The 12,850-nt window shown below is 40.5% G+C and overlaps 1 protein-coding gene across 5 annotated transcripts in view; it reads left to right on the top strand.

Moving 5' to 3' along the window:
* The first annotated feature begins 751 nt into the window (after window positions 1-751).
* Window positions 752-12,850, top strand: part of dnajc6 (DnaJ (Hsp40) homolog, subfamily C, member 6) — a 40,360-nt gene continuing 28,261 nt past the window's right edge. For 3 of the 5 annotated variants that reach the window (XM_061684030.1, XM_061684029.1, XM_061684033.1), the window contains exon 1: window positions 9,570-9,917. In XM_061684030.1, coding sequence (XP_061540014.1) covers window positions 9,719-9,917 — 199 coding nt within the window. In that variant the 5' untranslated portion in view covers window positions 9,570-9,718. Of the gene's footprint in view, window positions 1,116-6,432; window positions 6,517-9,569; window positions 9,918-12,850 lie in introns of those variants that run through there. The other 2 variants (XM_061684032.1, XM_061684031.1) reach the window with 2 other exon arrangements.

Raw genomic sequence — 12,850 nt, 5'->3', positions numbered from 1 at the left:
ATTCTTATTATTATTATGTGAAGACACTGCTCATGCTAATGATTTCTCACATGAATAATCAACAATGATTTGAAAAGGTAGGGGGAAAAAATACCAATGTGCAACACTTTGTTTCTATAGATCTCTGCAAGTGTTTATATTTTCAAATGATCACTTCTACAACATTCCTAGGAAATACCAATGCCGCATCACTGGTGAGATGTTTTTAGAAGAGGCCCACTCATGTGGCCCTTGGGGGCACCATGTTGCTAACCCTTGGTATGCCATCGGAAATATGGATTTTGAAAGGAAATTCAAGGTTTTCCATGCAGTGTGTTAGGGTATGAGCAACTATGTCAATCACTGTGAGTGTCCAACCAGGTTTCTCTTATGCCGACCCTGTGCTGCTTACACTTCTAGGGGTCCTATATGCATGGTAAGGAGGATAGCTATGATTTGTGTTGATGTATACTATTTACCATTGTAGAGTCTGCATTTCAGGGCAGCGCAGTAGTTTAGTGGTAAGCGTTTCTGCCTTCCAGATCTGACATATCCAGGCTTTGAATGTTGGCTCTGGCCTTCCTGCGTGGTGTTTGCAAGTTGCGTGGTTACATTTTCTGACTTTCTAAGTGCCTTGTGAAATGATTCGTACCGACTCATTTATTTGTAGCAGTGGTATTTTTGACACACAGTCATTTTGGCATTATTTGCTACTTATTGGATGGAGATGATCAATCGAGACACAGGCTGACGTCAGAAGTCCAGTCCAGGTTTTACCAGGTTGCTCTCGACACGGCAACGCAGACGGGATGCACTGAGCGGCGCAGTTTTGCGGAGTCATGGTGTTAGGACAGTTGAACCGTGCCACATCTTCTCTAGATTTACCACAAGCTTGGATGCTGTGGGGGTCGACAATACCAGGATGCGATTACATCGTGTTGCCGTCGCCCGTTGTTGCCTCCCGGTGCAAAACCCACCTCTTGTCTAGCTTCTAGGACAATAAACGCTTTTGACACAATACAAAGGTGGCCGACAGACAAGAGTTTGACAGAGACGGAGAGGAGCTTTGACGCGCATCTTTGCGGCTCGAGAGGAGCTGTGCTCCCTGAGGAGAATGCCAGGATCCTGCCTGGAAGGTAAAGCTAAGTCATATCGCATGTATTTTATTCCTGCATTTCGTATCAGCCGAGAATGCGGGGTATTCTTCAGGGAAGCCATTCTGTAAGCCGACAGAGATCAAATATCCGGATGTTATTGTTATTACGTAACACGTAGGGCAACAAATACGTCAGTCGGCCCGCGGGGAGTACCTTGACTGTATCCTCTTTTATTTTTCCTTTTTCATTTGCGATCTTTTTATTGTGCAGCGCGAGTGCAGCAGTCGTTTGCTGTAGCCCTCTGAGTTGGGGTTGTCGTGCAAATGATCCGGTCGTGCCGCCATTGCCTCACCTGCTGCACGATCGGCTCCAGTTTAGCGTGTAGCTCATCACCTCTGCTTTGAAAACATGCAGTGGTTTTATGGAAACGAGTCATAATCGCGACTTCAAAATGCATAGCAGTACAGTACGTTCGAGGGAACAGGGTCTTTATTGGCGCGCGGTGACGTCACCGGTTACGCCACGTGAGGGGCTTAGCAACGCTCCTAGTTTCATGCTCCGGTTTAGAGCTTACTGAACTATCCTACAGATGGCTGTCCTCAGAAAAATTACACAGTGGACGACGTGTTACTTGTTAGGAAAAACTGTGCCCTTGTGACAACTGTGTGCTACTTGTACCACTAGTCATATTATAACATTTTACTAGTAACATCTATTGCTTCACTTGTCGTAGGCTAGTAGTGCACAGATGTGAACTCGTGTTCAGTTTTGCCTCACTAGTAACATGTAGTTGTTGCGCACGTAGTATGTCGAAGTTGTCCTACTAGTGTGCAGAAATGTCTTCAGTAGCTGAATAAATGTTACTAGCAAGACACAAGATTTTACTAATACATGGACCTTCAACTGGATATTAAGGATCTCAACTAAATGCTCAAACAGCTTTCCATATTCTAGGCTATTGGCATGTCCACATCATGTACATTACTAATTTGAGTAGTAAGCTACACTTATTAACCACTTTATTAGGTACGTCGCACAATTTGATGGATCAAAAACTTTACAAAGATAACAATGTGCACTTCGGAATTACTATAAGATAGTGTTATTGCGGTTGTAGTTTGCAGTTCAGTCGAATGCCACTGCATTATACTGAGAGATGTCGTAATAATTGGACCAGAGGTGGAAGTAAATCACATACGGCATGGCTAACAAACTCAAGGCCCGGGGGCCAAATGTGGCCTGCCACATCATTTTATGTGGCCCGCGAAAGCAAACCATGCTCGTCAACTTCCGTGATTTTTGCTAAAATCTGTACCCAAATTCCAAATTGTCATAATAACAAACAATAATGTTGAGACATTGCATTTTTCTGTTACCAAACCCTTCTTCGACAGTAACTTAAACAATACTTGAACAAACTATAATCCTTGTCTTCTGATTTCAAAACTAGTTATCCCACAATTTGTTGTGTAATGGTAATATGTTTTGGTGATTAAACATTGATATGGTTTCACTGTTCTAACGGCCCTCTGCGGGAAATCATAACTATAATGTGGCCCGAGACAAAAAAAGAGTTTGACACCCCTGACATACGGTATGTGCAAGAAGTCATATGGAAGTCTTAAGCCCCAAGTTACTGTGGAAAAAGTCACGTTGAGTCCACACTAAATTTCACGTCGAATCAAGTCCTTACTTGGGTTAAACAAGTCATAAATTAAGTCACACAATCTTGCTCAGTTACAACATATATTTACATAGCGTTAGACATTCCTGTAAATTCTACAGTTATTTTCCACATACCTTACAGTAAAATAATTGTAAGTGATTTTAAAGTAATTAACTACAGTTTCCACTGCATTATGGGATTTTAGTTATCACACACAGAGTTACGGTATTTTGTTTGCCGCAGTATTGTGACGCCATGTGCTCCCAGCATGCAAATGTTGAACTGCTGCCGTAATAAAGACGTTAATCCTTAATGTACATGGACGATAAGGATTAACGTAACATTGATCATGTGTGTTTATGTAACCTGTAGTTCGTTGAATGTGTGCCTTATTTAGTTGCCAGTAAGTTACTGTAAAACACTATGAAAGGTCTAACAATGCACATTAACCACTTTGGACTAAGTATTGTATTTGCATTTGTTGGCTGTACTAACATATTAACTATCACATCCTTTTCAATGGTTCCATAACCATTCGCAATATCGATTTTATTGTCTTCTTAATTAAACATTACGGCCATGAAGCTTAGTTATTGTTTGTCCAGCTATTAGTTTGCTATATCACCCTCTGTCATAGCCAATCAACCAGTCACAGGCAGTCAGCCTATACCTCCTTCTGCCAATCAGCCAATCACAGCCAGCCAGCCAGCCAGTCAGTCACATTCCACCCATTTAAGGCTCTGTTGATGACTCGCTCATTGCGAGATTTTTTCGATTCAATGTTGATTGATCATTCGTTGCTGAGCCCGTCGTCCTCTGCTGGCCTCTCTGTTCTACCGAGAATCCCTTCAGCCTTCTATTCCTGACCAAGGGTTCTGCCTTACCACGTTTGCCTGTCTGTATGCTAGTTGGGTTCTGCTACCAGAACAACAAAGTGTGAGTTTCCCTGTTCTGCTCTCAGTGAATTACGGATTAAAACGACAGCAAAGTGTGAGATTTCCTGTTCATCTTCTTGTGGTTTAAAGAGCTTTTCATGACTTGCTACTAAAAGCAATTTCTAATCTTTAAATCCTTTTCTGTTCAAGCTGTGAAGTTAAATACTCTGTATTTGGACTTAGATGTGTATCAGGAATTTGAAGTTAACAGTGTGACTACTCACCTTGCTTGCCACTGAACCAGTCACAGTTGGTATAATTTTTTTACCCCCCAAAGAACACAACCCCTTGAATAAATATGTACTAATCTTCTGAGCTCTCTCCATGATACTTGCTTCATGGGATAGCCTCTGCACTCCGCATCACAGAATACTGGTGTGTAGTCAGGTTTGCGCACACTATACAAATCACAAATGTTCTTTCCAAAACAAAAAAAAAATGACAAACTAGCTTGAAAAGGCAGATTTTCAAAGGTAAACATGCAAGACTTGCCAAGTCATTAAGTCCTATTTTTGTGACCGTAAATCAGCCTGAATCTGTGCAGAGCTGGTAGACTGGGTTTTTGTAATTTCATACATGAGTGCAAGCTGGTGCATTTAAAAAAAAAAAAAAAAAAAAAAGGGCGGTCTGCACTGTTGTGGGGTTGGGGGCAGGTGGCAGAGACAGGTGACTTAATTTACCGACAATCAAAGCGGTGGCGGCGGTGGTGTAAGTGGTGTTGGGCCTAGGGGGTTGGTGGTACACACACCTGACTAACATGCATGTGATGTGGTGTTCACTAATAAGTTCCATTCACACGGGTATAGGCTTGGATTGCTTGTGCTAGGACAACTAACAATAAGACAGGTTGTATTAAGATATCAACTCACGGTTTCTTACAGGTGTTTAGACACTACAAAAGCGTTCTCATCAGTAGCACTGCCTTGCTCATCTCCCACGTCGTGTCCTACCCGGCCGTTTTCTGTCCTGTCCCATCTTGTACCATTGGTTAGTTGTTTCATGTCCTCACTGGGTGTTTCCCCTCCCCATCCACATACAGTATAAGAACGCGATTTGACTTTGTAATGTTACTTGTAGTCAAATATCTAGACTGTCTAACTCTCAGTCTGCTGTGGTTCACGCCCCTATTCCCCTTGTCCGTTCTGTCCCTCTGTCTGTCCCCTAAAACCCTTTTCTGTCTTCCTGCATTTTCAATAAACATTAAAATAATAATAATTTTAAAAAAATAAACAGAGGGAGTATTTCAAAATCCCCTGTTACACAGCAAAGCTGTTTCAGGACAAAATGCATACAGATCCACCATGTCCATGCAGCTGAACAGGACAGGTTTAAAAAAAAAAAAAAAAAAAAGATAAATGACTTTAGTGTTGTAAAATACTGCGGACCAATTAGCTAAAAATGTAAGTCCAGTTTCTGTCTCGTAAGCGTAGCTGATTCAGCAGCTTTCCTTTTTTTGCATCAATTGTTGGGGATAATCATGAATCCTTTCAGAATAGTGGTGAAATACTATTAGACCTGTTTCTTCTAGCCAAGCATTTAGTACATATCTCATCTCAGAAGTGACTTGAAACATCATGGAATTGAAAAGGAAAGATTAAAGAAATGGATTTGTCTAATTGGGTAAAATTAGAGAAATCTCAATGCATGATTAAGGTCCGCTTCTGTTTTACTTCACAGAAACACACCTCTTTTACCATCACTTGCGTATATTGTTACCGGTGCTTCATGGAGTCAATCTGTTGCCAGCATTTTATCCATATTGGGGTGTAGGCTGGGGAACAGTACTACTAGTAAGACGAGAAAATTATTGTCAACATATTGGAGACCAAGGTCAGACAGGACAAACATATGTTTTGTAATGCAAAGTGTTGAGTTTGACTTTAGGGAATGTACTTGTTTTGTTTGCTGGTTGTTGATAAATTTTTTTTTAATATGGAACTATAGAACAAAGAATGTCAGAAATGTATCACATACAGTAATGTGTAACTTCTACCACTAGATTTGTAGTTTTGTTTTACTCACAGCACTCAGTTTGATATATCATTTAAATATGGTAGGACAGATGAGGGCAGCAGGATATTGTAGCAGGGTAACGCATGGTCCAAGGAAAAACTTTTGTTTTTGTCGAGCACATGGAAAAAGGTGCAGACACATGAATTCATTTTCACTGTTTGACTTACTGTGACATCAGCACCACCTGACTGTTTTTTTTCCTCCATGATTTAGGAGGTAGTCTGTTAATGACAAATGCAAACATAGTGCGCCAAACTTTCACTTTTGTTTACAGTTCCACATTGGCGGAGGTTTGCGCTTACAAGTAGCATTCTGATTTGATGTTCATGATAGCAGCACATCTAAACGTGGCCCAAAACCTTTGCTCATTTTGTACTGTGTAATAAAACAGACTTTTACAGATTTTAATTTTGTAATCTTAAATGGTTAGATATACTGTTTGGATCGTTTGCGTAAAACTTACCTTGCAATAAGTACTGGCCCTGACGTGTGCTCTAGCAGTATATAACAGGTACATATGGTACAAGTGCTGCTCTTGTAGATTCTACATGTTCACTTACAGTCTGCAATGGTTAGGAATGAGACAGGAAAACTGCAGCAACAATGAAGCGGTAGTGCATTGGGTCTGGCAATGGAGGGGTATCATTCCCTCCCTTTTGGACATTCCGTTCCCGCTGTGCTCTGTGCTTCCGTTTGCTCGAAAAAAAAAAAAGAGTTTCCCAGGCTCATGTCCTCTTTTCAGAACCATGAAAGTGTTGCCAGGGGACAAGGCAAAAGAAGGAAGCATTCCGCCAATGGTCAGCGCTCTGCTCTGCATGGATTCAAGGTTTGAAATGAAATTGCATTGGAAAAATTATGACTGAGGGCTACATTGACATTACATTTAGCATTCAGTGTTTCTACTAGTTTCTTGGTGATAACTGACTAAAATCTGCTGACTTTTCTCCACAGTTCACACAGTAAAGGCTCCTTGTTCTGTAGTCGATAACCCTCCAAGTTTCACCATTGGAACGTACTTTAAGTTGCGCCCATCTTTCTTGCTAAATGGTTAATAATTAAACTGACACCTTCCATCGACTAAAGATCATTCGTCATGAGAATGTAACACAGTACTGTATTTCTACATTCTAGTGGGCAGAGTTATTAATTGAATCACTTCTGTTTAGTTTTAGCTGAGAGGCAAGCATTAACGTCTGTGGCTTGTATTTTTACTTGTCTTATGCTGTACTTAACTTTTATTTCACTTTAGCACTCTCAATATGGTAACACAGTGGTCAGTGGGAATGTATGGCTTTATTTTCTTACAATATTATCATGAGTGGTGTGTTGATTGTCAGTACAAAGGCCTACTGGTAAGCGCATCTGCCTCAGAGTTCTGAGGTGCAGGGTTCTAATCTTGGTTCTGTGGAGTTTGCATGTTCTCCCTGTGCTTGTGTGAGTTTTCTCCAGGTAACCAGGCTTCCTCTCACATTTGCAAAACATGCATGTTTGGTTCATTGTACACTCATAAATTATCCATAGGTGTGAATGTGAGTGTGAGTGGTTGTCTATGATATTCTTTGCATTTAGTGATGGATGTCACTTTTTGGTTTATCCATCCATCCATTTTCTGAGCCGCTTCTCCTCACTAGGGTCGCGGGCGCGCTGGAGCCTATCCCAGCTGTCATCGGGCAGGAGGCGGGGTACACCCTGAACCGGTTGCTTTTTGGTTTAAAAAAAATAAAATAAAAAAATTCACATATCCTGGTAGAAATGTGACCAAAAAAGGCAGCTCTGAAATAAAGGTAAATAAGAGTGTTGGGTCTTTCCTTTTGTGTTGGGCAGCGGCGTAGCTTGAGGACAGTGGGTAGTTGCAAGATTATTGCTCAATGAATAAAACAACTGTGAGAAGAAAATAATAGAAAATAATGAATAAATATATGAATACAAATTTACATTTTTATTAATCGACATTCAGTACTGAAAACATATGTACAAATACCCTGTACATTATACTTTAATGCCTTTGGACGTGGTCAAGGGTGACAGTCGCCGATGCCTTTCATGAGCTTTTTGAGCCGTAACCGAATGCACATTCATTCAAGAGCTGCTATCGGCCACAACTCACGCCAAGGCTCTCCTCCCAAAGATTCTCAGAGTTCACTCTAAATCCAGATAAGTAGAGTTTACTTAGAAAAACTCAGGTAAAGTAATCACAATTATTGCTCACCTATTGATTTAACTTGGCTTGTTAAGTACACTGTAAATCTAGATATGTAGAGTATACTTATTCTACCACTCATTTAACTCAGCTTATTAAGTATACTGTAAACGATGGATAAGTAGATTGTACTTATTGTACACTAATTTAACCCAGCTTGTTAAGTACACTGTCCACCCTGGTTAAGTACACTGTTAGAAACTGTTTCTAGTAAGTTACTGTAAACTTGAATTACGTTAACTCCCTGTCAACAGTGCCAAATCAATGTTTTTATTCCTTGCTGATGATCAGAATGTCACTCTATTGCACACGACCCCACAACCCACAGTCAGTATGTAACGCCAGAGTTAAATAATATATAATATAATATCAATGCAAAGTAAAACCAGCAGACATTCCAACAGCTTCTTCCCTCTTCCCATTGAATTGCTAGAGGCGAAGTGACTATCAGTAGTATGTTTTTATGCCTCAAAAGTATTTATTGTCAAATTGGCTGTCTATTGTCGTACTAGAGTGGCTCCAACTACCGGAGACAGATTCCTTGTGTGGGTTTGACATAATTGGCAAATAAAGAGGATTCTGAATCAGATCCTGATTCAGTGAACTACGGGTAACATAAACACACATGATCAATGTTATGTTAATCTTTATCGTTGATGAACATTACGAATTCATGTCTATATTTCGGCAATGCAATGCATGCTGGGAGCCACACAAATTCACAATTCTGCTGCCTGCAAAATAGAGTAACTACGTATGTCATGCCATCGGACAGTGGAAACTGTTGTTAATGACTGTATAATCACTTTCAAGTGTTGCACGGTAAGGTGTGTGGTAAATAACTGTCGAATTTACAGGAATGTCTAACAGTGTGCTTTTTTTCAAAATCAGATCTCATCGATCGATGCCACTCTTTCCAAACTGGCTTAAACTACATTTTTGGTGGGCCTGTGTATGGGCGGTGGCGGGTCCAATGTACCTGCATTGTTTGAGCGCAAATAACAATAAGATAAGCAGTGAAAAAGTACAATTTACTCAAATTTTAAAACAATATTGGTAAATTAGTAATACAAAATCAGTTGGTTTGAGTAAAAATTATTGATTGGAATTAAAACACAATTTCAATTAGAGAGCACATGTAAAAGTTCAGTTCAAACAGAATTCAACAAATTAGATACATTTAAATTATATATACTTGTCTTTTTGAGTTTATTACAAATCTGGGATTAGAGTTGTGAGGCAATATTGAATCTTAAATATCCCCTTCCTTTTTCATCTGAAACATTCCTCTGTTTACATTTTCATATTTTGCTCGTCACAACCGCCAATCAACTGGCCCACACTAAGAGTTCAAATATTTCAATACAATATAGCATTCTAGCAATGAATGCATTTACCTTTATTTACTTAGATTTGCTGGGTTTAAGGGATTAAATACTGACCATGTGAGGGGTACACGGGTTAAGGCGCAACGCCGACCACTGACTCTGTAGCATAGTATACCACTGTACGACACTGCGGCACTGAGCTAAAGCGAGTGAGGGAGAGATGAAGAGAGGGTGACGGAGAGCGAGAGAGAAAGAGAGAGAGTGCGAGAGAGCACCTCCCCCAGATAGCAGTGAGACCTTCTGTATACTCCCCTCCCCGGACATGTGGTGCATCTAGCAGTAGCATCGGCGGCTGGGGAGGCGACAGCACAGCCAGCCCGTCATTAGGGCTCCTTCAAAATACAGTAGCTCTATATTTTAGACGTTTTTTGAAGAAAAAAACAAATATATATATATATATATATATATATATATATATATATATTTCACATCATTTTGTGATGAGCTTGCTGGGCGCATATAAAAAAAAGAGCAATTACGATGGCTATGAATCTTTACAGTTGGTCGATAGCAGCAGAGATAGCTACAATACCGGCAGAGGAGGCGGAGGCAGCAGAGTCGGAGGCCCGGTAGCAGCTCTCCACGGACCGAAAGCCGGCTCAGGGAGAGAGGAAGACTGCAGGACCATGGACAGCTCAGGTATGAGTTCGCACAACGTGTCCGGTCACACTCACTGTTGGGTTTGTAACAGGAAACGACTGTAATGGCTTCAGCCCTCGTAGCCCACGTATGGTGTGGAAGAGGCAGATGGGATGGCTGGCAGGAGTGACAGTCTATTGCAGTACCCTTCTGGGACTCGGATGTTCTCATGCCTCTTAAATGCTTTTACTGGGTTGCAATGTATTATGCTCTGGTGCCATGGTCCACTCCTGCCAGGCTTACATTATCTCGCCAAAGTGAGTGAAGCCCCCCACTCCGTTTAGCAACCATTTAATATTGTCTCACTTCATATTGCTTTAGAAAGTGTACATTGACTGACCTTATATCCCAGCATATCTTTTCACCATGACGTCAGATTTACTTCCGGGTGGCAAAAGCTCAAGCAACCTCCAATTGCACCACAAGTGAAACAACCCTTACATGTCATTTGACCGAGGCAGAGTAATTGAGAAAACTGGGTGAAAGGCTTGAATGATGGGTTTAGTTTTAATGATTTAATATGCGGCGACTTAGAGATTTAGATTTCCCTCCTACCTCCATTGTGCAGGAAATGCTAATGTTGTCAACATGAGGTGCACCTTTGACATTCCCGCTAGTCTCGCTTTTGAAAAAAATAGTCGCAGAATGGTCGGAGACATTGCTAAATATAGCACCAACGTTGGTAAGCTGGCAACACCGACATGAAAATCAAAGCGCCACTTTCAAAATTTCCAAAACACTGCGGCTTTCTATTCACTTCAGTTCAATCCAAAAACCTTTATTTGTCCCTGTGTGAATGGTTGTTTTTCTATATATTCCCTGCAATAGACTGTCGACCAGTTTAGGGTGTACCCCGCTTCTCACACAAAAGCCACTGAGGACAGGCTCCAGATCACTTGTGACCCTGATGGATATATAATAGATAAAATAGCCGTATAAACCTGCATATAGAGTATTTCCAGTACATTTGTCCCCAACTGTCATGATCAAACTGATTAGTTACAGTTAATCCATTAAATTATTTATTTGGTGGTAAGTGGCACGTTAAATGAGATCTTATTAAATTTTTTATTGTGCTAATAACATGATGGAAAACTGAAAAATATGAAGGATTTTCAATACTATCGGCAAAAGAACAGCAAAAATATAGGTTTTGTTATTTTTGCTTTGATACCAGCTGTTATTAAAATTAACTTAATTCATGTTGCAAAACTATATTTACAATGCATGCAAATGTCAGAACTAATTAGAGTCAGAGTCAATCAAGAGCTCTGTACTGTATGTGCACCTCAATGTGTAGTTCCTCTTGGATTGTGGGACACAAAAGGAGTCGGATGAAGAAGAGGAGGGTCAACGGGGATTTATAAATCCAAGTTGATTGACTGGCGACCAGTTCAGGGTGTAGTTTACGTTTTGCCTGAAGTCAGCTGCATACTCGTGCTCCGCTCTGCGATTGTTTAGGCTATTATGATCGGTATTAAAACGAATGGATAGTTATGTTATACATAAATTGATCTTCCACCTTTAGTCATCTCTCCTCCCTGTTACTATTGGTCCACATTGTTAATGTGCCATAGATGTACCGGTAGTTGTTTTTGGGATTTAATTACAGCCCAAGCGTTGTCATATAATAGATAGTTACTGTACAGTTTTCTTTTTGACTTGCATGTCCCTTTTGATCTCACCAGTGGTTGAATTTTCATAGCACATATTTTCAAAACACCAACTGTGGTAGCCAAATGTCTCATATAAATATTGTATTTTGTGCCCAATTATTCGATTTATTAATTCACTGTGCTTTATATTTTATTAGAAGAAAAGGACGGGATAATTGAATATGCTTATTTGTTCATACAAATCCAATCTTTAACCTTTCCCATTTCGCCCTTTTACTCATAGGTATAAGGGAACAAGTAAGCAGAGTTCAGATGTGCTTCAGGGAGAGTGGTATCACAATTTTTGACTGCAGAGTTTTCAGTTTCTTTAAGAAACCTGCCTTTTGTTCATTTCAATTGATCAGTTACTAGGGCTGTTATAAGCCAAGTTTATTGTTTAAATTTACCAATGGCAGTGTTTATCAGTTATCAGTGTTTGAATATCTAGAGCGTGTCTGACTGAAAACATCGCCTCTGGAGCCCAGAGGCAAGTGTGAACAAAGAATTGCCTAATGCACCAATATTCATGATATGTTTGTCAAGTCACACATGCTTTGTGAAGGCTCTGTGTCATTTGTGTGGTTGCACACATGTTTGCACAATGTAAACATGTGCAATGTCTGTCATGAAGGGCGAGTTTGTCGTGACTAGTGCAAATCCAGTGCTGCGCTTGGCGTAACTTTGCGAGAAGGCAGGCTAGACCCGGTTAGATGCGCCAGTTTTTACGCTGAAGCACAGAGCCCAAAGTGTAAAATCCTGAACATACTGTGAAATTCACTTGGGCAAAAGTGCAGCAGTGGCTAGTTAGATTTCTACCGACATGGGCTTGTTTGACTTCAGGTCTGAAAACTGGAAAGTCTGAGCCAGAAAGAGAGTGGCAGGTTGACTCAAGTGTGTACAAGTCGTGTGTCATGGGAGGGAAATGGTGAACAGCTAGTGAGAGTCAACTGTTTTCCTCTGAGTGTTTGTTATGCTAATGTGTAAATGTCAAAGCGTCCTGCTGAAGACTGTGCCTCGCAGCAATAGCTATTCTGTCAGCTACTCTTGAGTAGCTGCAACGGCTGCATTTACAAACATGACTTGCATTACAATCGCTTGTGAATAAAATCGTGACAGAATTAACCACTGTGAAGTTGGGATGAATGATATGTCGTGATCGTAACGACATCTAGATATGAACATTCAAGATATTAATATGTCAAAATCAACAATATCAATGATATAGATTTCCTCACTGGCAACTGCATGTAAATGTCATTTTTACCCTTGCCCTTAAAT

The sequence above is a fragment of the Phycodurus eques genome, chromosome 8, assembly GCF_024500275.1.
Source record: "Phycodurus eques isolate BA_2022a chromosome 8, UOR_Pequ_1.1, whole genome shotgun sequence".
Classification (NCBI taxonomy): Eukaryota; Metazoa; Chordata; class Actinopteri; order Syngnathiformes; family Syngnathidae; genus Phycodurus; species Phycodurus eques.
Note: the sequence above shows the minus strand (reverse complement) of the source record. Positions and strands in the feature narration are given on the sequence as shown.